At 34.4% G+C, this 25,974-nt stretch overlaps 1 protein-coding gene across 1 annotated transcript in view; it reads left to right on the top strand.

Annotated features, from left to right (window-relative positions):
• LOC145293196 (uncharacterized) overlaps positions 1 to 25,974 on the top strand; it is a 421,398-nt gene that overhangs the window by 149,914 nt on the left and 245,510 nt on the right. Inside the window, exons 3-5 of the mRNA XM_080139696.1 lie at positions 7,336 to 7,442; positions 11,778 to 11,968; positions 18,433 to 18,575. Of these exons, the coding sequence (XP_079995822.1) occupies positions 7,336 to 7,442; positions 11,778 to 11,968; positions 18,433 to 18,575 (441 nt within the window). The remainder of the gene's footprint in view (positions 1 to 7,335; positions 7,443 to 11,777; positions 11,969 to 18,432; positions 18,576 to 25,974) is intronic.

Raw genomic sequence — 25,974 nt, 5'->3', positions numbered from 1 at the left:
ATTGAGAAAATATTGCTATTATAGTTGGTTGCAAAATAGCAATATTTTATTGAATTGGATTTTTCTCAAATTAGTCAGTAAAATGTACATTTAATTTGTACCTTTATTTATTGATTTATTTATTTTATCTATTGCGTTCATTAGATTTTGCTTTGAGCTTTGCCCAGGTGGCGAGAAAGAGCAACATTGCAATAGATTGAAAAATTATCCATGGGGACAATGATAATTGAGTGTTACCATACTTGATTACAGCTGACATTTTTTTTTTATTCAGTAAAAATTTACACTAAAGTTTTACTATTTTTTTTAATTCTATGATATGCATCTATGTTACACTTCAGTGTATTTTTGTCTTTTGTTTGTTTTTCTTCAATAAAGTCCTACAATAATTTTATTTTTGCAGAATTTTAAAATAGGAGATTGATAATGACCGATTCATAAATAAATAATCTTGTCATTGTTTTTATATAAGTACTATGCTAGCACTTCATTATATTAAGTCTTTTTTGACTGAGGTTAACAAGTTCTGTCTACTTTTTAAACTTTAGAACCATTAGATCTGTTTGTTTTTTTCCAGACATTACACCTCTTTTTCATTACTTAATCTATAAAGTGCTAAGTGTCAGAAAATTTCTAATTATAAAAGTAACCATCAAAACAATTTTCCTATGAATTAGTTTTCAAGATATTAATTTTTTTTTAATTTTGCAACAATCTTTTCCAATAAGCATAATCATGGCTAACGAGCCAAAAGTTTAAAATAAATTTTTCCCAAGAACTTTATCAAACAATTCTTCTGATCTTCATCAGGTGAGAATGCAGTTAGGAGATTTGAAGTTCCTATCCGTCGCGGTTACCACTTGACGAAGGCCAGAGGAATATTGGCCAAAACGTTGTGAAATATGAGAATAATAGTTTGCAATAAATAAAAATTAATATAATACTCATCTCAATAATGAATTCCAATTAAAATAATATATAAATTCTTCTGATGTATAATTTCCTTTTGAAAGATGTTTGTAGACTTTTGATTGGGATCAAAGTGTAGTATCTGTATAGTGACATATTTTATATTCATGAACAAGAATTTTTTTTTAACCATTTGGGAAATCTAGTAGGACGGCCCCTGGAGTAAATGTGGTATTATGGTAATTGATGATTCTAGAATAGGATAGATATTTTCAGTAGTTGTGGCCAAGAATGACTAATGACACCCATTTTCCCTCATTCTTTTGAATGGCTTTGTAGCTAATTTGTTTGAATGTAAATTTTAATATTTTGTGCAAACAAATATTTCAAAGTGTAGTAATTGTTCTGATATTACACTTCATTTATTTTGTCTCTGGTCTGTGAGAGAGAAATCTTTGTAGACTGAGGAATTTTTAAAAAAATCTCAATCCAGAGTTTTTTACAAGGGAGTAACCACTTAAGGCCGGAAGGCCACTTGAGGATAAGGGTTAATGAATGTAAGATGGTAGTGTAGTAATCGTTAATGGTGTATATTGGGTAGAATTTGGATTCTTTAAAAGGACGGCTCAACAAGAACTTGTTTACATTGGACTTGAAGGCTACCATATTGTAATCGGCCTGACAGTACTAGAAACGAAGCTTTGTTCATGGATTTAGATTTAGTACAAAGATATAGAGTGGGGGAAATTGTTGATAGTGGTTGTAGCTAGTTGGGTGTTTTTCGTGAAAGTTTGGCAAAGATTGGAGATTAGACAAGCACTTGCCATGAAAGTAACGATAAAGCAGAGACAGGCTCTAAACATATTCCTTTTTAAGCAGTTAAATCTACCACTATCCCTTAATTAAAAAATGTCCTAAATAACAACCTTAAAAAAAATTTTACTTATTAAAAATAATGGCATTAGCTTTCACATGCTACAAATTTTTTTAAATGCAGATGTTTATGTGAGAGGGTTTGCTTGTCAATTTTTGTTGGTCTACTGGGTTTATTAATTTTTAAATGGCATTTTTAAATCTGTCCACACATCTTATATTTTGTGAAGAACAGATACTACACTTTCAAAAATTTATTTCTGAAAATTACAATTTTCAAAACTAAATTAGGTACAAGGCCATTCAAGAGTGTTGGAAGCGGTGGGTCTATGGTCATCCGTGTCACTGTACCTAAGATTTGTCTATCATTTTCTTAGCTTGAATCTTCAGTCGCTATAATACCACATTCACTGCGAGGATCGTCCTACGTAAGATTTCCAAATCGATTTTTTTTGTATATAAATATGTACATCAATAAGTAAGTCGTTTTTATTGAAAAATAATTTCATTAGTGTGGGATGGAAAAAAAATAAATTAAAAAAAAAAAAAAAAAGACGTTAGTTACACCTTCCCATATATATAAATAGTAGACCACCCACTGTTTTTCAGCTTGTTTGGAACCAAAAACGAGCAGGATGGTATCTAAGTGGAGCTGAAATCTAGATGGAGAAAAGAAAAAATAGGGTGGGGGAATTGGGGAGTATGTGATGTCCTTCCAGGATGAATGCAATTTGGGTGAGGCCAGGGGGTGAAAAGCAAAATATGGAGCAGGCATCTTGGAGGTTTTATATCAGGAGGGGGGCATTAACTTGATTAAACTAAAAAAAACTTTGAAGGGTTTGGGGTACAGTAGAACCAGGAACCATGTGCGCCATGCTCAAGCAGTGAACACTTACTCTGCATACACACAATCTCGCTACTTTAATCCATCTTTCAAAAGGCACGACATGTAATTTTTTCCTATCACATCTAATCTTAACCTCCAATTAGTGTTTGAAGAATGTGATTAGATCCTGATTAGCGAAAGATTCAACCTTTTGGTTTTTGTTCAGGCGTGATGTTCATACCGCTACAAATGCCATCCATTTCTCCCTGTCTCCTGTCAGCCCAATGTTATGGATAATATAGAACACATTCTGTGGGCGATGATACTCTGGATTGATATAAGCCGTTACCTCCCTGACATCAACCCCGAAGTTCACTGCATTCAAAGAAAGCATATTCTAGCATTAATTCTGTCGGAGTCACGCAACTGGGGCACCCACTAATCTGAAACTGTAGTATGGCATTGAGAGGTAACAAGTTCTTGGCCAATTGCCAGGTCTTGGATAACTCTGTTATTGTGATGATTCAAACCTAGCACCCAACTTCACTAGGAGCAGATCTCCTCTTCCAACAACCCCAAATAGCTCAACAAGCAGATCGTTGGTGGGCCCTCTCACTAATTCCCTGTGGAGTTCTTTTTTCAAAGCCAGAGGAAAATCGCTAAACCTTGAAAGCTTCTTGAGCACAACTGAACACTCACTGAGGAACTGCATGTTGCCCTTTGGCCTATGATCAAGGATGAGGTTGGGAAAGGTGCTATTGACCACAAGATTCCATACAGATTCCTCTGTCGATGTTAGACTCGGAGGGGGAAGGGAAATAGAATAAGCTAGCTTCTCGGTGTTTCAATGACCTGTCAAGTTGAGCATTTCCAAGCCTTCCTCATATGGAATTTGAACACAGACCTGTCTGTGAACCCAATGCCTTGTCCTGTCCCAAAGAAGCAAGGACAGTTAGCACTGGAAGGTCTTTAGGTATTTTGCAGGCAGAGGAAGTACAGTCGGTCTGTAGAGGTTGAGAGGGAAGATGTTTTGTAACGTGTGAGCATCTCTATCATTATCTCAATGTATCAGAAGCATGACACAAGTGATGTCATCGATGAATGTGGAGATTAGCTAGTGCTCCACTGGACAAAGTGATTCCACGAAGGAACAAACTTGCCTCCCCATGCCTTAGCCTGTGAAGTAACGGCTCCAATGCAAGGACATAAAGCAGGGACGACAGTGGACAACCTTGACACACGTACCAGGAGATGGTAAAAGATTTTGAGTGTGGTCTGTTAACCTGTACCACTGCTATTGATGTGTGGTACAGTACGGAGATCTATTTGTGGAAGTTCGGCTTAAAACCCATAGTCTCTAAAACAGATGCCTGGAAGCGATGGTTGACCCTGTCGAAAGCTCTGACCCAAGTTGATCAGTGCCGCTTCCACATCATCTTCTATCCCTCCCTCTAGGATTGCATAGATCAGGTACAAATTGTTCTGAATTGATCTCCCATTCACAGCATAGTTCTGTTTGGGTTTGATAAAATCTCCCATAACCTGTAGACAATTGGATAGGATCTTGGGCAAAATCTTTAACTCTGTGTTTAGCAGAGTTATGGGCCTGAGACATTTAGTTCTTCACCTCCATGCCTGTTCCTATTCCTTAATGTGATCACTCTCTTGGTAACTGGAACCGGGATGGAACCCGTGTAAAACCAACGGTGCACATATCTGTCTAGCATTACAAGTTGATTTTTTTTTTCTTTTTAGATAATTATTTTATCAACTTGCATGAAAAGAGCAATGTAAAAGATGCTTAAAACCGTTTGAATTATGTAAATCCCATCAGTAGTTCAAATGTTATGAGAATTTTAAGTGCCAAAATTTAGGCTTTTCTGTGGGCATTTTTCTTTAGGAAAAGTGGGCTAAATTACGGACCTCAACATTTCAAGAAATTCGGTAATTTCGCCACCATTTATTTATTTTTATAGCTATTCTCATGAAACTTGGCACTCTTATGTAAAATTGTGTGCTCGTACTGATTATGCAGTCAAATTTGATGTATCTCTTTACCATAAGCCATGAATTATAAATTCAGATGTACGGATTTCAATTCATATTATACATGAAAATAATTCTGAAACTATGACCTATATGAAAATGGATGATGTATACCGATTTATCTTATGAATTTTGAAATATTCTTTGTCAACTTTGCTCAGTCATAACTTTGCTTCCTGTGGTCGTAAAAATCAAAATCAAACAACAAATGGACTTCTTTATTTATATAGCCTGTAAAATTTCAACCATATCCAATCAAATTTAACACTGCGCATATGTATCCAAACGTACTGTATAAAATGTAAACATTGAAAAAACTGTTTCCCCTTTTGCTGTCATAATTTTTTACCGTTTTTTCATTTTTAACTTGGCGCATAAAAATATTGAACTCATAAAAGAAAAATAAATTGACATCATTGGAATGCTTATTCTATTCTCTTTTCATCAATGTAATTTTTTTAAAAATTGACCAACAAATAAAAAAGATGAGTTGTTGAAGCACATTAGGTATGTAATATTGCCGATGTCCACGAAAATGCAGCATACGCTTGTAATGCTAATCTGTCAGAATCGGTATAAACATGTGCAACAGCCTCAACTGCAATTTGTAGGGCAAACCATCAGTACAGTAAGGACCTCCTGCTCTGCTATCCTACTTTCACAACCAGATACTCTAGCTACATTGAAATGGGGAGAGTCTGCCAAATAGTCGTTAAAGTCTTGTTAAATTCCTCTTCAAAATACTACCCTAAATCCCTCACAGGTCTCTCAAATCGATCCCAAGATTCATCCGTCCAGATGCTTGTGATATACCTATCATAGTCACACCTAGAAACCTCCTTACACTCATGTGTCTGAATTTACAGCTTCATTGAACACTTTTCTTAGTCTAGTCCTAACTACTTGGCCTTCATAATGCTCGCTAACCTCGCATTGAAGATCCTATTTAGTTAAGTTTCTGACTAACAGTATCTCCCCCTCCTCACTTACCGCCCAGGCTAGCCTCTCCTCATCTTGGCCTTATCTAGTACGTGGCACTGAGCGTATTTGAAAGAAGTTCCTGATCTTAGTTTTTGGGCTAACCCACCACTTACTCCTGGTAACTGCTCCCACTAGAGCCTCTTGTATAAAGAGACTAGCCCTTTCGGGAAGTTTTATATCTCCAGCAAGGAAATATTCAACTTCCAGTACTTGATTAATTTAGACGTATTCCTTAATTTTGAATGGGCCATAACTAGTTTGTGGCCCATTTGATCTAGCCAGGTGAACATGACATGATAAACAATCTGTTGCTTCTTTTAACTAGCATCCTGTCCAAATAAGTATTTTAGGAGGGAGGAATGCTATTGGTTAACATTCATATCTCTTGCCAAGAGTGCTCTACATGAGACCGATTAACCAGATTGCATCTAACCATCAGATCAATCAGACACATGAACCGCAACTACATGAAACACTCACTATTTGAGGGCAATATAGGCCATAACCAGCCTTCCCGATTTGTCCCTATAGACAATGTTGACCACTGTGGACAGGGTGCGTTTTACAAGCAAGGAAATGCCCTTCTCTCGAGTCTTCCCATATGCTGTAAAGACATTGTAGTCTCTAACCAGCACATGATAATCCTTAGAGGAAACTAAGTGTGTCTCCTGGATCACTGAAACATTCACTCCCTGGGTCAAGAGATCTCTCTGGACGTGAGCTGGCCAGTGTGAAGACCTCGTCTCTCACATTAAAACTGGTCAAGTTGAGAAACATGGGACTTCTATTAAGCAATGTCACACCTGGTTCCAAAGTCCTCCAGTGAGAGGACACTGATGCTGTGCACTCTCTCTCAAAGTTGTCAGCTTTTTCATGTCCAGGCCACTGTGCATAATGCTGCCGACATCCAGGGGAAAGGTTAGAATTCCCTGTACAGCGATCTTGCATGCTGGTAAGAGTTCATCAAGGGAAGGGTCTTTGTTCTTAAAAAATAACGTTCCCTGGATGGCCCACAGCCTCCAGATCTGCCAAACTGCATTTTTACAGCCAGCCGGAAGCTTGACAAATGTTGTGAAAGAAGCATCCAGGAAATTCTGACATCTGTCCAACAAAGGTTTCAGATTTCTCTTCAGCCAAAGTAACAGGTCTGTGTTGACAGAGAGGTGGTATATTTTACAGATATGAAGGGGAAGTTTTTGTTTTTGCTGCAAGGAGAAGCTGTCTGGCACGTCTTCTCCGATTCATCAGGATTAGGTTGGAGTAGTAGGTGTTTGAGTGCAGGTGTCTATTTTAGTGCGTGTGGTGTGGAGACATATTCTGTTTCCAGTGTTGGTCTTAATCAAAAAAACCAAGGTGCTGTAAATGTTTTTTGTGACTAGGCAGTTTTGTTTAAATGAAAAAAAAGTATAATTTTTTTTAAATAATTTTACTTTTAATTTATCTATATTAATATTTTGAGATCTTTTTTTTTTATACTCAAAGGGTCGTAGATTATAATAGGTTTTGGTTATCCATTGGTCTGCCACACTAAAGTTATAAATAACCTTTTCATAGTTAGTCATGCAGATTGAATGCAGTCTAAGAATATCTATTCTTGTTTGTCTTTTGCTTCATTCTTGCAAGATGGTGTTTTTTTGTTTTTTTTTCGTTTTGTTTTGTCTTCAAAATGTTTCACTTTTGTCTTCATTTTATTGTTGTAGTCTGCCTCAGAAGATGTCCAGCTAAATTACCAGCAGAACATGCAAGATGGCATGGCTGTGATCCACAAATTGCAAACCGGATTGGATGTTAATGTACGATTTACAGGGTAAATATTCACTATTTCTTAGAAAAGAACAGAAGATAAAACTCTGTATGTACGTGATTTTAGCTAAATATAATTCTAATATAAGTTTTTCAATATATAGCTTTTATAGGTTGACAAGAAAGTTCTTGTGGAATTTTTGATTTCAAAATGATGTATTTTCAAATAAGTTTTCATTTAATTTTCTTTATTTTAAAGAGTTTTTTGCTTTATCTCATCGTTTGAATTACAGTCGTTTGAAAACAATTAACTTTTCATAATGTTGAATACAAAAAAAGCAAATTTGCACAATTTTCTTATTTTAATTCAAGCTAGGCTGAAAAGATGCTGAAACAGCTTGCGATATCAACAAAGTGTTTGGTCCAGGAACCACTACTTGAACACACAGCATGGTGGTGGTTTAAAAAGTTTTATGCTGGTGACAAGATTCTAAAAGATGAGCGTACTGGTCAGTCATCGGATTTTGACAACGATCAATTAAGAGCCTTAGTCAATTCATGCAAAACTGTTAGAGAACTTGCTTCTGTATTAGTTGTAACACATACAACAGTTTCTAACCACTTGAGAGAGATTGGAAAAACAAAAAAAAAATGTATAAATGGGTGCCTCACGAATTGAACAATAACCAAAAAAAATGCTGTTATTGCCTTTTTATGCAACAAGACTGACCTGTTTCTTGACAGAGTTGTGATTTGCGATGAAAAGTGGGTTCTTTACAACAACCAGCGATGTTCAGCTCATGGTTAGACGCTGACGAAGCTCCATGACACTTCCTGAAGCTAGAGTTGCACCAAAAGAAGGTCATGTTGACTGTTTGGTGATCTGTGACCGGTCTCATCCATTAGTTTTTTAATGCAGGCAAAACCATCACGACAGAAGTACTATCAACAAATAGATGACATGCATCAGAAACTTGGACAACAGCCAGCATTAGTCAGCAGAAAAAGCTCAGTTCTTTTCCACGACAATGCCCGACTGCACATTGCTAAACCGACCCTGCAGAAGTTGAATGAATTGAGCTACAAAACTTTTCCTTATCTGCCATACTCTCCAGACCACTCACCTATGAACTACCACTTTTTCAAGCATCTCAACAACTTTCTGCATGCAAAATGCTTCAAAAACTTAAGTGATATCAAAAATGCCTTCAGTGACGTTGTCACTAGAACACTAGATTTTTGCATTACTAGCATAAATACACTAGTTTTTTGTTTGCAAAAGTGTATAGATTTGATCCATATTTTTGTTTGAGCCAAGATATGTTCATCTGAATTTCAAAATTATTCCAATTCCGGCTATAGCTGTTCATTTGAACCTGAAATCATAAAAATTGGTTAGTCATAGTCATCTCATAAGATGTATAGCAATAACTTACTGAATTTTCAAGAATCTAGAATTTTAAATATCTGTATACAAAAAAGTCTGGAAACTAATTAAAGGTACCTCTTATCATGATTTTAATATTCATGAGGAAACATAGAACTGGAGAAAAACTGTTGTGTGTTCAGGTAATTTATTTTACTTGTCTTGTATTCAAGTGAATGATAGTATCAATCAACAGCATCTAACTGAAATATTAGTTTTTGTAAACAAAACGACTGTTTTTTCCAAGTGACTTAAAATTTTTGATTTATCGGAGAGAGACCTATGTTTTCAGTGGCATCCATTAGTCCAGACTATTGCTAGATAACCGTCCATTAGTTTTTCCTGAAATTTTGCCTCCAATTATATTTCATTAAAAAATAGATGTGCACAGTAAAAAATTTTTTTCAAAAAATTCCCGTTGTGCCCCCAGGGGCTCAAAAGAGGTCAAAAATGCCCCAAAATCACGCATTTTGCCCCATAACTTTTGATCCATCCATTAGATTTTTTGAAACTTGGCCAAAATGTGGAGCCCATTGTTCTTAATATAAATCCAGTATGGGTGACCCTGGCAAAATTCTGGTTTGCGTCCACTAGGACTTTCAGTGCTAAAAACGCTTCTTCTTGTGGTTCTTTTTTCATATTTCTCAACAAAAACTTGATATATCTGACTATATAGTGGTTTTTCACAGTGGTCAATTCAAATGTGCATGTTAAGGCCTGAAACTGCACCGTTATCCATTTACACTGTGATTCGACATCCCCAGGGGCTCAAAAGAGGTAAACAAAATGGCCAAAAATGACACTTTTTTGACCCATAGCGTTTGATCCATCCATTAGATTTTCCTGAAACTTGACCAAAATGTGGAGGCCATTGTTCTTAATATAAATTCAGTATGGGTGACCCTGGCAAAATACTGATTAGCATCCTTTCTGGGATTTTTAGGGCTAAAAAAAAACATGCCTTTTTGGAGCTCTTTTTTCATATTCCTCAAGAACTTGATATGCATATCTATATAGTAGTTTTCCATGGGGCTGAATTCAACTATACATGTCTTAAGGTGTGAAACTGCATCGCTTGTCCATTTTAACTGGGATTCAGCATTCCAGGAGCTCAAAAGGGGTCACAAATGTCCCAAAATTGCAAAAACTGACACTTTTACCCCATAACTTTTGCCCCATCCATTAGATTTTTCTGAAACTTGGCAAAACTGTGAAGGCAACGTTGGCCCTTCACACTTCACACATTCATCATTTCTTCACTATTTTTGTGGTGTCATCTCACATGCAGCACAAGAGGGGGGGGGCATGCATGCTCGGCTTGTTTAGTCCAATTTAGCGGAAACTGCCAGAGTATTCACTCATTTGAGTAGTCATCCCATAAAAATTTTATAAGACAATTTTCCCGGAAATGATGGTTTGATATTTGATCGGTACTAAAAAATGAAGACCTTTCGTTTTTTCTTTTTTCTCTAAAAACAAATAACATTTTTTATACAAACAAATACAACTTTTATTCATTAAAAATAGACACAGTTACATTCTTACTATTTGTGCATGACTGGACATGTATGTGTCGAACAAGTGAAAAATTCTCAGATGTAATATCTTGTGATAAATAAAAATTAATTTTAATAAAGAAAATAATTATTAAATCAAACTAGTTTAAAGATTGGGCAAAATCTGATTTCTCTCCCCCACTCTACCCAAAAAAAAGTGCAAATAATAATATTGATAGGCAGCTTTGATTATATTCATATAAATTTCCATTTAAACAGCTAATACATTGAATCTTCTTGGTACGATTCATAGTAGATTAGAGATCCAGCTTTCTAATTCTAAATTAGACCATTTTGTAATACCTAATAGATGTATTTTTTTTATTTATTTTTTTTTAAAATCTTATTCATCCCAAACAAGGCATATTGCCACTTGGTCATAAGGGGCTACTATTTGGGACTATATATATATATATATATATATATATATATATATATATATATATATAGGGAGATGAGCAGTGCAATGTCTGTTCACATTACATTTAAAGTTTTGCATGTCAGTATGGACAGGGAGGCAGGAGATTGGGAGGAAATTCCAAAGTGTAGCAATCTGAGGGAAGAAACTTTTAGAGTAAAAGGCTTTCCAGCATCTAGGGACTTTAACAATGAATGGGAAGTATTTTACTTGTCGGGTTGATTGAGGGTATTTACGTTGAGAGGGTGCAAATGCTAGGAGTTCACTAAAACACATTCCATTAAAATACTTGTAAAACAGGCACAGGAATGCAACATTATGGTGATGGAACAGGGGTTAGAGCTTGGTTGATAATACAAGACCTATTAGGTCGAACACTTTTTTTGGACCCTGTTTAAGAGTCAAAGACTAGTGGTAGATGCATCATACCAGATATGGCAACGATGTTCCATGCACAGGTGAATGGTGTCTTTGTAGAAATACAAGATACAATCAGGTGTGAGTAATGTTTTTAGCATGTAGTGAGCCAACCTTCTTTACAATAGTCTTGGCAATGTCTTCAATAATGTATTTGTTCCAATTTGTATAGCCTTTTAAACTGAGGAGTTTGAATGAAGAGTTCTCAAATAGCCTATTATTAGTCATGGTAGTCAGTGGTTGAGAAGGTTTCTTGTAATTGTTAAAGGAGAGACACTCAATCTTAGTAGTATGTTACCATCCATTTATGTCCCCATTCCACTCCAAATTTTAGCAGAAAAATTTACTTTGTGCATTTAACAAATACCACAATGTTCATCAATACATAAATATGATAAAAAAAGAAATAAACAACCAAGTTATAAAATGGTACAATATCTAAAAGTCTATGATTAATTGTATTAATTTGATGAAATGGGCGATTCATCTCATCCCCTATCATTTCTTATTGATGCTTTATTAGGTGTTTGCATTGATCACTGACTTTCCTTTTTTTTTTTTTTTCTTTTTTTTCTAATCTAGGGTGCAAGATTTTGAATACACCACGGAATGTATCTTATTTGATTTGCTGGGTATTTCATTGTATCATGGCTGGTTGGTTGACCCTCAGTCTTATGAAGTTGTATCTGCCATTGGGATGTGCAGTTACAATCAATTAGTTGAAAAGATTATTGTACAGAAAACGTCAGATGATACTAAATTAATTAATGAAGGTAAGTTTATCATTTATTTATTTATTGATACTAATATTAGAGTAGTCTGATGAGTGTAAAGAAATAGACCAGTTTGAAATCAATGAGCCTGATTATAGCATGATAAATAAATCTTTGTGAAATAGGTATCTGAGAAAGTTTAGAACTGTGTGGAAAATTGATTGAACCCCTTGAATTGCTATAAAAGATGGGCAATTATACTTTGGAGTTAAAATGATATGATTCAAGGGCTTTTAGATAAATAGTGCAAATTTTCATAAGCACAATGAAAATTTTTATTTTATTTTTTTTATATATAAAATTATGCCCTTGGAAAGAAACTGGTTCCTAGAATAGAGTAATTCCCCCTTGGTAAAACAAGGTCAAACTTGAATCTCATGTTAAGAAATTTTGTTGGAAACTCTTGGTTCAATAATTAAGACCATATTTCATCCTGATTTTGCTTTTTTGATGCCCTACTAACTGACGGCTTTGGGCAGTCCCTTGACATAAAATGTAAGTAATTACTTTGTATGCCGCATATCTCCTACATTTCACCATTTTACAGGAATAGATTGTGCATTCTTCTGCTATATGGCCACAATATATGTCGTATATTTTTTTTGTCTTGTCTTAACTTTTTAGATAGTTTATCGTAGGCAAGCTATTAATGAAATGCTTTAGCTCATCACATCTTTTTAAACAGTCTTTTACTTTCTGAGACATGCTTGTATTATTAATGAATACAGTGATTCTCAGCAGTTCTCACATACATTGTGGATTAATTTTTATACTTATGTGTTGCTAACTTGATGAAATAGTATCTTAATGTATACATTTATTTTTTTTTTTTTTTTTTTTTTTTGGCAGTATCTGAGAGCAGCTGGTAGCATAACACATAGCTTCTCTATATCTCATTCCCTATCACAGACAGTTATATTTCCGGCACATTTCCCAGACCAGCAAGATCCACATGCCTCACTTCTAGATCTATTTTTGACCACAGTTCCTGATGATTGTAACAAATGTCCACAGTCCACTCAGGAATGCCTATCATGCTGTTTTAATGGTAGAAATCGTCCGAAGTTCTTGACCCAAAACTGAAGAGCAACTGCTCAAAACAAGGTATTATAAAAAGGCTGACTGGGAAGCCATCAGGGAGCTCATCAGAGATGCTCTATGGGGAATATCTCTTCTCTTCGCACTGAACAGTGCACAAATGAGACCACTGAATGGTTCAAAATTGCAATTGAAGCACATGTTCCTATGCAGAAATTCTATAGCAAGCCCGACTCTCCCCAATGGTTTACTTATGCAGTTGCCATTGCGCAAAGGCAGCATGCGTATCGCAGATTTAACTGACATAAGTCTAGTTCAAACAAACAGAAGTTTATAGAAGCTAGAAGTAATTGTAAGACAGAAATAGCGACGGCTAAGAGAGAATATACTGAAACCACTAGAAAACGCATCGAAGCACAAAAATTAGGAACCCATGATTTTTGGAAAATCTACAACAGTGTAGTAAATAGTGGGCAGTCAACAATTCCGCCATTATCAAATGATCATGAGGTTGTTTGTATGGCAACCGAGAAAGCTAACATGCTTGCCAGTCGGTTTGCCTCAAACTCCAGATTGGAACCAGCAAACCACTCCCTCTCTGACTTTCCTTTGCGGAGAGACGCCACACTAGATGATCTGAAAATCACCCCTTCTCAAATGCATAGTATTATATACCTCAAAAGTATGTGGACCCGATCTCATTCCGGCTGTGCTACTAAAAAATGTTCCGCTGAGTTTGCACCAGTTCTCTCCAAACTTTACAACAAATGCCTTAACAAATCTTGCTTTCCTGACTGCTGGAAAACTGCTTCTGTGGTACCAGTTTACAAGAATTCTGGTGAAATTATCACCCCATTAGCCTCCTCCCACTTTTCACCAAAATATTTGAGTTTATAATTAAGCAATCTCTAGTCCATCGCTTTACAGCTGCAAAACTTTTGACTGACCATCAATAGGGATTTAGGCAAACCCGTTCCACAGCAGATATCCTAACTGTAATTTCTGAACGTATATACCATTCACTGGACAAAGCAGGGAAGGGTAGAGCAGTAGCCCTAAATATATGTAAGGCTTTTGACATAGTATGGCACAATGGTCTTCTAAGGAAAATCAGATCATACGGTATCACTGGAAGAATACATAACATAATTAAATCCTTCTCAAGTAAGAGGAGAATTCAGGTTGTCCTCGACGGTCGTACATCTAAACAATATGATATAAATGTGGGTGTGCCACAGTGATCAATCCTTAGACCTTTATTATTCCTAATATTCATAAATGACCTCCCTGATAAAATTGTCTCTGAGATGGGTATATTTATTGATGATACTATGCTCTATAACAGGCATGAGGGGAAAACAAATAAACACATATCTAAGGAAATAGAAACACTAGAGCAAGACTTCCAATCTGTAGTGAAATGGGGGCAAAAATGGATGGTTACATTCAATGCTGCCAAGACTAAGCTTGTTTCTTTTAATAATTATAAAAATCCTTCTACTACGAATAGCAATGGCCAAAAACACATTACTTGAAAGTACTTCTTTTAAACTCCTCGGCTTAACGTTCACAGGGAACACGAGTTGGAACAGGTATATTGAGAACCAAGGCTGCTGCAAAGGTGGGCTCTCTCTACCATGCTAGAAAGTTACTTACGCCTGAAAATATCCTGCACCTCTATAAGGCCACCATTCGCTCATATATGGAGTACTGTTGTCACATTTGGGCTAGTGCACCTGTTACTAGTCTCTCACTCCTCGACAGGGTTGAAAAGAGTCGCCAACCTGATAGGTCTTGAAATGTTATCTAAGCTTCAGCCTCTGTTCCATCAATGAGATGTTGCATCCCTCTACCTGTTCTACAAGTATTTTAATGGTGAATGCCCTGACGAACTACAAGCACTTGTAACCCCTGGATGTAAATATTCCCAACAAACCTGACAAGCAGCTAAATCCCACCCCTATACAGTAGAGATCCCTAGATGTAAGAAAGCCTTCTACTCCAATAGTTTCTTCTCCAGAACTGCTAGACTTTGGAACTCCCTTCTGGGATTCTGCTTTCCCAACTGTACTGACATGCAGAAGTTCAAGTGTAATGTGAACAGACATCTTGCTGTTCAACTCCCTTCATAATGTCCCTGCAAATTATGCCCTCGATAGTGGCCCCCTCCTTCAAAGTGGCTCTGTGCCTTGTTTGAGATGAAAATTGAATAATAAAAAAATAATAAAACTTACAATGGAATAACAATGTATGTAGATGTTTTAAAGAGGTCATGTCAAATAGCCTGTTGATTATACAAAAAAAATCTTTCAAATTTCTGAAGTGGAACATGCAGTGATATAAACATTGTACTAGGTTTGATGAAATTTAATAAAGCAAAGAGTTGATAGATTTAAATGGTTGCACTTGACCTGTTTTTTAGCCGATTGACTGGTGTGAATTTTTGTTTGTGTGCTTTCACTGCACAGGTTGTGATCATGGTCTTCATCCAAATTTGATGCTTAATTTTGGTCGTAGTATCAATCAAGGATTTTTATCTCCAATTACAGTCAGAAGTAAAGTTTAAAATGAGTGCAATTTTTTATTTTGAGAGGTTTAAAATGATGCTTGATTTCTCTTCCAAACAACAAACTCGCAATCAGCCTTTCTGAAAAAAAAAAAACATCTGACAAGCAAGGTTCACAACCTACTCTCCCAACGACTCAAAGACCAAAATTTCTTATGCTTATTTTTGCTCATGTATATATATATATATATATATATATATATATATATAATATGCAGCATTTTTTGTCTTGAGAAAATTTCATTAAATAAAATAGATGTTTTTTGTCTATTAAATCTATTTTTGATTCTTTCTAACTTTCGAATAATAGTCTTTTGGCAGGAATGGGCTGATGTAATCTGTAATAAGTCCATAAGAAGGATTGGGAAGTACTCAAACTTATGACAAATTTGGTAATTACATCAGCTAGTTTCTGCCAGAAGTGAAGACCGTTATTGGAGAGGATCAAAAACAGAATTGATAGACAAAAAACGTCTTTTTTATTTAATGAAATAGTATTATACCGGGTGAGTCACGGGAAACGGATGTCTTCAAGGAAAACAAAACTCTGAATATTTCATTAACTGAAAAGAAAATCAATTAAAAATCAATAACTAGCTAAAATAAAATTTAATGTAAAAGATAAACAAATAACAACAAACTAAACGGCATTTTAAGCAGGTTAAAAGACTACCTTCCTTATTCCCTATCCTTTACTCAAGGAGAGCAAGGAGCATTCTAAAAACATCCGTTTCCCGTGACTCACTGTGTGTGTGTGTGTGTGTGTGTGTGTGTGTGTGTGTGTGTGTGTATTGCTATCATTTAGGGTAAGCCATACAGCAGGCTCTCTTGATAATTAGATGTTTAATTAATATATATAAAAACTAATTTGACCTACAAGTCTGTCTGAAATGTTCATAATTTCTGTAGGATTTCAAGTGACTCTTAAACTTAGCATGAAGCCTTGTCTTAGAGAGATAATTACTTTTCCAAGTGAAGAAATCAAATTTTGGGTGGTTAAACCTCCAAGCTGAATATTTTTCCTATCACAAGCCTGTCATGTTTAGATTAGTATCTGGTTTGAACGGCATTTGGCATACAAAATTGATCTGCACCAAAACGATTTGAATGTGATTTACTTGTTTGGAAATTTCTCGCTGTTCAGTATCTATTTGATGTTGCTAACTATAAAAACTGGCATGAATAGCACAGAAGTAAACGTAGATGTGATTTAAATTGAAAAAAAAATGATGTGCAAAAATCTGAATGGTAAAAACGACATGGTGACATGAATATAAATAAAAATAAAGCCATTCATGAAAATGAGAAAGTTTGTACAAATTGAGGACGAACAATCTGAAGATGCTTTGAAAGAAGCTACCAAGACATACGATGCTTGTGATAGGTAAAAATCTTCAACTAGATGGTGATAATTATGTCCACTAACCAACCATTACCACTACCACCACCATGATAATGATGTCCACTAACTCCTCATCATCACCACAGAAAAAAGTTTGTAGACAATTATGACATCTCCTGGACAGCTGCAATTTTGCGATCAGACTTAATGAGGATTAAATAAGAAGACAAAACAAATCTTAATTATTATACATCCGTTCTAGTTAATGAGTAATGAAATCGATTTTCAAGTTTGCTTTATTGCTGTGAGCACTTGTAATAACTCTCAATAATACAACTCAAATAGACCAATCGTAAAATTTTCCTTTTAATAAAGGGTATAATACTAAATATATATTAAGATTAATTATATAAAAGAAAGTATTTTTCAATAAGGTAATTTAATAGTTTTTGTGGTTTTTACTAAGATTAATGCGTTTTAATTTATATAAAAGTCAATGTGTGTGTGTCAACATTGCGGTTGACTATTGTATCACTTTCAACACTGGTCGGCTATTGTAGCGCTTCCCGCATTGCAGTTGACCTTGTAGCATTTTCTGCACTGCGTTCGGCTCTTGTAACGCTTTAACACTATGGTCAGTCCTTTAGCGCTTTCAACACTGCAGTCGGCCCTTGTAGCGCTTTCAGCACTGCGGTCGGCCTGTGTAGCACTTTCAACACTGTGATCGGTTAGTATATTACCATTAAAAATAGGTGTGAAACAATGGACATGCATTAACGACTTGGAGGAATTCTGTAGAATGGTCTTATGTGAATGTTACCAAAACGAAGTGATGATTGTGTTGGAAAGGCCTAAGGAAGGGGAAAGTTTTCCTGCTCATTTTATGAAAAGAAAGTTGATAGCAATTCAATTTTTTGTGATCCTTTTAAGCATTGAATATGCAAGACGTGCAGTATGATAAGTAAGTTGGAAGATAATAAGTTTGTGTGCTATGATGTTATCAGAGGAGTTGATATTAGTGTGATTGCAAGTGGTAGAAGTGGATGGATTAAGTTCAGGAAACTTCTGCCATTGCTAACCAGCAGTTTTGCTACTGTTGATCAAGAGAAGAGTCTGTCATGTAAGCGTTTACAGTGTGATAATATATGAAAGTGAAATCCGACTACTGAGAGATAGTTATATGATGAAAAATGAAGAAGACTAATGAAAAGGATGTGTGAGGTGAGCGTTAAAGGCTTAGAAGTAATGGACACATAGAAAAATCAGGACTATTTAGGGTGATGAGTGCAGAACAGGAGACCTAGTTGATTTGGTCATGTTGAGAAAATAGGTGAAAATTCTTGAGGTAGTAATGTCAATCGGCAAGAGATGGCCAAGGAAAATATGTGAGAAAATAAGGATGGATTTGAGAGAAATAGTTGTAAATAAAGACCTGGCCAGAAATAGGATAGTATGGAAGTAAATTTCTAAAAGTGATTTAACATATGAAAGCATGACGATATGTTTTTGTTCTTACAGCAACGATAGCAGAAAATTTCCTAGAGAAGACAGCTTCACAGTTAACCTACCATGGTCTTTGCGAGTTAAGTACTACAGTAAAAGAAGGCGAGCTCTGCGTTTTCTTCCGAAATAACCATTTCAGCACATTATATAGACACAAGGTAAGTAATTACATCTTTTTGGCCATTTCAACATTTTTTTCTTTTTAGAAAATACTAATAGATTCATTTTAAAGTAATTAGTTAACATTTTTTTTTATTCCATTTTTTTTGGTCTCATGAGTCAGCAATTATCAAGAACCTTAAGTTAATTCACTTCACTTTTCCTATCCCAAAGTAGTAACAATTACAGCACAACTCATTAATATCATATCAAAGAAGTAAAATTAAAATTATTTTTCTTTGCATTACTTAGCTCAGAATCTTAACAAAAATAATTTAAAGCAAATACCAAAAATTATGAACATTTTGTAATCCATAAATTATGTCATCTTTAATTAAAGCTCTTTACAAAGTATTCAGTAACCCAAAATGCGATATGTTATGAAGCAAATAATCCAACTTATTTTAGTCTTTTGACTCATTACTTTTCAGTGTTTTTTTTCTTTGTTCCTTCTGTTGCCTTTTCATTTTAGTTTTTGCAAATGCCTTTCTTCATATCACTTCAATTTTACTTTCCATGCCTATAATCCCTATTGCCACTGCTCATCCTCATCAGATGGTAAAATTCTTCTGTATACCTATAGGCCGGTCATTTGTGTGTGCCGACCCACGTGTTACACTAAATGTCTGAGAAACGGTCCGTGTAGGAAGATCTTTCGATTAGACATCTTTCTGGGTGAAGAGAAAAAGCATACCTGAGATGTTGGATGTAGCTGGCTCATTCTTCTCCCAGAATGACGTCTTGTTCCTTGAAGGTTTGACATAGTTGGAATCTTCCTCTCCAGTTCTCCTTCATTTATTAATGTAGACATGATGCATAACACAATGAGAAATATGATTAACTAGTTAGTTATTTATAAGAAAATATTACAATATTTTTACAAAAACAATTTACAAATGATAATTAACTTTCACAATTAAAACTAGCTGACCTTAACTAATGCTGAGGGAGGGGGTGCCCCCTCATTTACGGAGAGACAAAAATGTGCTCATCTCATGGCTCTCCGGACAAAAAGAGATCAAGAAATAAAAGGGAATTGTGGGATTGCGTTCTGGTTGCTTATTTCTGTGTATCCCTCCGCTTGCAGCCAAATCACCTCCTAGCCATGTAAGGGGAGGGGGGTAACAACCACAACAACCGGGGCACTAAGATATAGTGCCATATCCACAAAAAAATCAAACGCACCTTTAAATCTTTTCTAACAAAAAAATTAGATCTGCTTCCATATACGAGACCATAGCTGCCTATGAGGCCAAATCATGTCAGTCACACATTTATACTTGTTCATTATGCAATCATATGTACCCACAATTTCAGAAACATTACTTTTAAGTAATATTTAACATTAGCGGAGGTGTAAAGAGAATGTCAAAAAATAAAATGACAAATCTATCACCAATTATTAATCATCATTGATTTAATGTCCATTTTACATGTTGATATGTATTGAATGGCTTAAAAAACTTGACTTCCAAAAAAACAATACACTCTCTATTCCAAAATTTTTCACAAAACATTTTTCAATATAGACAGTTCTTTTCAACAAGCCAACTATAAAATGATGGAATCATTATCATAATGCATGGAGTCATGTAAATGACTTCATTCTGAGTATGTTCGTGGGCACAAACATAAAAAGGGAGATAATTTATGAAAGATTATCTCCCTTATCTTATGTTTCATATAAACAGTAAATTTATGACAAGTCTTGTTAATCGGATAGTAATTTTATATTGTATTAGTAGTAGTAGCACCAATCTATACCAAGAATTAACTTATGCTGACGATCTTTAAAACAGATTTTTTGCATTTATTTTTTTTCAGAGCTTTTCTAATCCTAGTGCTTATATTTTTGTGTTTTTTTTTTTTTAAATTGATTTTACTAATGCATCATCACTTATCAAGACAAAAACGTATTCGAGGATTAAGGTTAATAAGGTGACTGGTGTGTCAGTTGAAAGATGAAGAATATTATGAGAGGATTGATAATGATGGATGGAATGAAAAAAATGTCTACTTTTAAGGCATTTATGATAAGTTAACATTGAACTTGGAGACAACCAGGTTGTAGCCTACAGGAAAGCCCATGCTAATATGTTTCACAGGTGGGAAATTCTTAGAAATAAACTCTCTTCATGAAAATTCTGTTTAATCTTAGGTACATGGAAAAAGAAAAAAGTTTTTTTCAGTTGTGATAGAAGAGTTCTTGCTGCAAATGACTTAGAAGGCGGAACCAGAGATTGAAACTCAAGCAGTCACCTTCCTTGGAAATAACAATATAGTAGAAATAGACTGTAGAGAATAGAAGAGATCATCCACCACTAGATTGCAAAGTCAGTTTTGTACTTTATCAAGACAAGAAAGAGTTCTCTTAGTGGCACATCTCCAGATGTGGCAACAGTATTCCATTTTAGAATATATCTGATTCTTATAAAGATTGTGAAGATTACATCAGAACTTTCTGAAGCAGTAGAATGATCTGACCATCTGAAGTGAAAGTTAATGCTAAGAAATTATTAAAACAAAGAGTTTTCTGAAGGAGAGTTATCTATTTCAGCTAGGGCAAAACGAGTGTCAATAGGTTACATGTCTCTAGACAGTTTCATGATACTGAGACACGTCAATATCTTAAGTGCAAATAATTCGGACCTCAAAATGCTTTAAGGAAATCAAAAAGATATTAACTGTGGTAAAAATTGTGAGAAAAGTTACACAACTTATGTGCTTCGAAAAGTTTTTAATTTGTGGAGTTATGGTGCCACTATGCAATCTAAAAATGATTGAAATTTGCTCTGATTTTTTTTTTTTTTTTTTTTTTTTTTTTTTTTTTTTTTTTAAAGAAATCTGTACAATTTTTTAATTTGTAAGAAAAAAGAAACCAAAAGAGAATATATATCCTATTTGCTGTTACCTATCCAGCATTGGCTCGGAGGTAGTGAAGTCATTTCTATTTTTATTTGATTGTTCACAAGGTAGACAACTCCTATATTCGTCAGTCTAAAATATGTTATCCGCTTTGTTGATTTGTCATCTTAAATGCTATTTAGGTCTGACTGAAAATCCGATAATATGCTTTTGTGTTAAATATTACTCACTGTAAATCTCATAAAAATTATGCTAATTATTCTGAAATTATAGGGTAGCCAGACATACATAGATTTCCTCCTATAAATTATGAGAAAATAATTGCTGTAATTATGAATATTGGATTCTGTTTGTCCTTTTGGAAATGATTGTGAATGCTTACTCACTGGAATAATAATTTCAAAAAAAGAAGAAAAAATTGTTAGTTACATAGAAAGTCTATCATGACTGTTGTTTGTTTAACAAAATTAACCAAATAAAAACAATTTTTTTTCCATTTTTCTGTTATTTTGGGATTTATTTTTTAAATTATTTTCATTTCTTTAATTCACATATATTTATACTCGAAAATTTGTACTAACAAACAAGTGTCCTCAAATTTGTGATTTCTCTGTTAAACAGCGCTAGCATTCTTGTGAGTTACTTAATATTAAATATTTATTTTGTAAACAAATATCTTTTAGTTATAAAGAAATTTTTAGAGATTAGGCTGCTTTCTTTTTTGTTTTTCAACCAGCTCTTGTGGATTAGTCAGTGGTTGATCTTTTATTTGTGATATGATTTATAAATGAAAAGTTTGAAAACATTTGTTTTTATGGACAAATAGTTTAGAATGACAGTATATTTTAATTCTTATAACCGAGATAAACATGAGCTATTTCATTTTGTTTTGAACTTGGTTTGTTGGTAAAACTTGTAAGAAATAAAATGGGATCAGAGTATTGCTTATACCCAGAATCCCACAGAATAATGAAACCCAAAGGTCAACCAGCCTTTAACTGACAATCTTTGATGGAAGAATGGGCCTTGGACTTGGCCTATAAGTCTTGAATGAACCCTAACCATTCAACAAACATTGGTTATCACAGAAGTTGGCTTACAACAGAAATTGACTAGGATTAGTAAACATGCTGTCTTATCGAAGAGGCAAAATATGCTTGTTTATATTGAGTCCAAAATATCATTGATCAGCAAAACGGATCACCTCCATAACTAGATGCAGATCAATTTGTCACTGTCCTCTTCTATGGCAGACACAGCACACAAGTTGACAACATATTCACTGGTGTGGGTGGTCATTATCACCAGGTGCAGTGAGCAATTGTTCATAGAAGGTCCACTACAGAACTAAAAGAAAATATCCAACATTGCCTGGATTACAAATTCATAAAATAAAATAACAGAAATATCTGCCAATATTTTGTGGTCTTGTTTTGTGTTGGGTGGATATAAAAACTTTTTTTTTTTTTTTTTTTTTTTTTTTACATCGTAGTCGCCACTTATCAAGGCCCAGAAGCCACTCGGGGATAAGGGTTATTACATGTACAGTAATCAATAGGATAGTATCGTAGTAATCATTAGTATTGGAGATTTGATAAATTGTCTTACTGAAGGGGGCGGTTCATGAGGAATTTGTTTATGTTGGACTTGAAGACATCCAAGTTGTAGTCAGGTGAGAAACAGGCAAACAGAAGAGAGTTCCACAGGCGTGGAATGGAGAAGAGTGGCAAAGAGTAATGAAATATCCACTCTATAGTTTAAAACTGTTCTTTAGCCTTGGTGAGCAAATATGATGTCCCGATCACTCTAAGTTCGTGTCAAGAAGGACATCTTGCTTATGAAAACGTTGCTTTAATTAAGGAAATAACTTTCAAAGAAATCCAATCAGAGATAAGTTTGAAAGTCAATTTCTAAAAGCTGTCCAACACATGCCAGTATAAATAATGAACATTAAACTGAATATGATGATAGTGGTAATATCTAGGGACAAGCTGTAAATAGAATACTGTTGGAAATCCTAAATAAAATGCAAACCAAATTCAACTAACAAATTTCAAGTTAATTCTCTCAGCCAAATTGTTAAATAATTGAAGTTGGTATACAATTGCATTTCTCTATTCAGTAAAAAGAAATACTGGTAACTAGTGTTAATGATGAGTATTGAAATACGATTCTCTCTGATAAGTGATATGACCTTAAACTATATCCGATTGTGAGGCCACAGCTTGCAGGCTTTGGGAAGTGTGGAGCCACCCTTTAATTGCCATTGCTCCCAGGTCCACTCTGACCCGGAGTGGTAGTACCTGTTAGAGTCCCAACTATGGGTTAGATAGAAACAGACTTGAAAAAAAAAAATATTCTATTAAAAAAATTTTTATTCAAAATAACTGGATTTGGCATTCTAATACTAATGATTACTACAATACTATCTCATTGATTACTGTACACACAATAACCCTTATCCCTGAGTGGCCTTCGGGCCTTGATAAGTGGTGACCCCCATGTAAAAAAAAAAAAAAAAAAAAAAAACCTGAAAAGGGTGATATGCTGTAAAATAAAAACAACCAACTGACTTGTGAAACTTCCAACTTTAAAGAATTAAATCTTTATAAAATTGTAAGTACATTTAATAAATCTTCATTAACTCAAGTTTGAACTGAATTTTCCTGCTTTTCTAAGATCACTTTGTTCAGATTCATAAAATAGATTTAAAGACTTTGTACAACAAATATGGCTTGAGCTAAATTGTGACAAAAATTAGTTTTGTTTTTAGTACAAAATCAAAATTTTCTTGCCACTAAATGTTCAGTCTGCTTGTTCGTTTCTCTAGGCTTACTCACATTTGTATGATGCATGATATTTTAAATTTTGTAAAAACAAGTTATTTTACAACACCACATTTAAAGCATAAAACTCTTTTGCGTCTTACAGTTACTTCCCTTGCCATATCAATTCTCATCTGACTGGAATTAATCAAAAAAAGAAAAAAATTTTATCTCATTTTTGGATGCAACCAAGTCTCAAATGTGTAGATACATATTTGAGACTTGGTCGCTCAGTTGGTCCATCACTGAGAGACTTGATCGCTCAGTTGCCTTATTTGGCTCTCTATATTGAAAGCAGTATATTTTATTTTTAATTATGATATTTTTTAATTAAAAAATATCATAGTTGAAAATGAAATATATTGCTCTCAATATAGAGTAAAATTACAACATTTGATTAACTAATTAAACATTGATGTTTTTAGTGGCTCTCACCTAATTTATCAGAATATGTTCAGCCAGTGGTTTATTCTAGTCAATTGTTGTTTTTTTTTTTCTAAGTCAAAAACTTTTTGTAGGAAATATAGAAGAGAAGAGGAAATCAAAAACTGGAGAAAAAAAAGAGTATCTTGATATTAAACTTCAAATATTAAGAAACATGTAATACAAAAATAAGTAAAATTTGTAATTGCTGAATTAAATTAGAATAATTTAGCATTTTTGTTTCTGCCGATCAAACTACTGTTTCCTAAAAAAAAAAAAAAAAATTACCATTGAAAGAGAGAAAGTTATTAAAAAAAACTGAAACAGTCATTTTTCATTGCGAGTAGTTATTGGCATGAATAATTGTGTTACTTCCCTTGTTATACAAATTCATATCTGCTTAAGTTTTCTGTGTGCACTTAAGTACAAACTACTGCTTTCATGAGGGTAATACTTTCGAGGACATTGAAGTCATTTGTGTTTTACAATATATAAATAAATAGATATAATGGATACTAAGCGTTATGATCATCCATCGGTGCCTTTAGTTTCATGTAAACACTGGAAACTTGACTCAGACTCAAATATACCAAAAAAGCAACCACTATCAATAATTCCCCCCCCCTCTTTATTTGTGCCTAAACCTAAATATAGATTCAATGAACAAAGCTTCTTTCTTAGAACTGGACGCCTATGGAATTGTCTTCCATTTTCTTGCTTTCCAGCTGACTTCAAGTCATGGTTGTCTTCAAGTCTAACGTAAGCAAGTTTTTGATGAGCCGTTCCACTTAAGTTAACAAATTTACCGAATTTCCATTACTTTATTGTCCAATTGTCTACTGCACACTCTTTAACCCTTATCCTCCAGTGGCCTCTGGGCCTTGATAAATGGTGATGCTTATGTAAAAAGAAAGAAAGAAAAAAGTGAGCGATTCATCAGCTAATGTAATGGTGTGAATCACAATGGTAATTCTCCATTCAGTGATAAAGCGATCACATTTTGTATTTTTAACGCTGCAAATCGAGTTTTCAGTATTTGTGTAGTGTTCCTTTTTAAAAAATTATATATGCTCTTATATAAGTAATTAAGCACTCTTGTTATTTCTCCTATAACACTGAATTTATTTTAAAAAATTTTTTTCATTTTCATCCCAAACAAAACACAGTATAAAGTATGGGCACTTCTTTGCTTGTTACATTCAACTCTACAAATACTAATTAAGGAATAAGAAGTAAGAGATTTGCCGTTCATGAATTTTTCCATTACACATTGCATTCAGCAATA

Source organism: Euprymna scolopes, chromosome 14 (assembly GCF_053919585.1).
Source record: "Euprymna scolopes isolate OS-2025 chromosome 14, ASM5391958v1, whole genome shotgun sequence".
In the NCBI taxonomy this organism is placed as follows: domain Eukaryota; kingdom Metazoa; phylum Mollusca; class Cephalopoda; order Sepiida; family Sepiolidae; genus Euprymna; species Euprymna scolopes.
The sequence above is the reverse complement of the archived record's forward strand: the minus strand, read 5'-3'. Positions and strand labels throughout refer to the sequence as shown.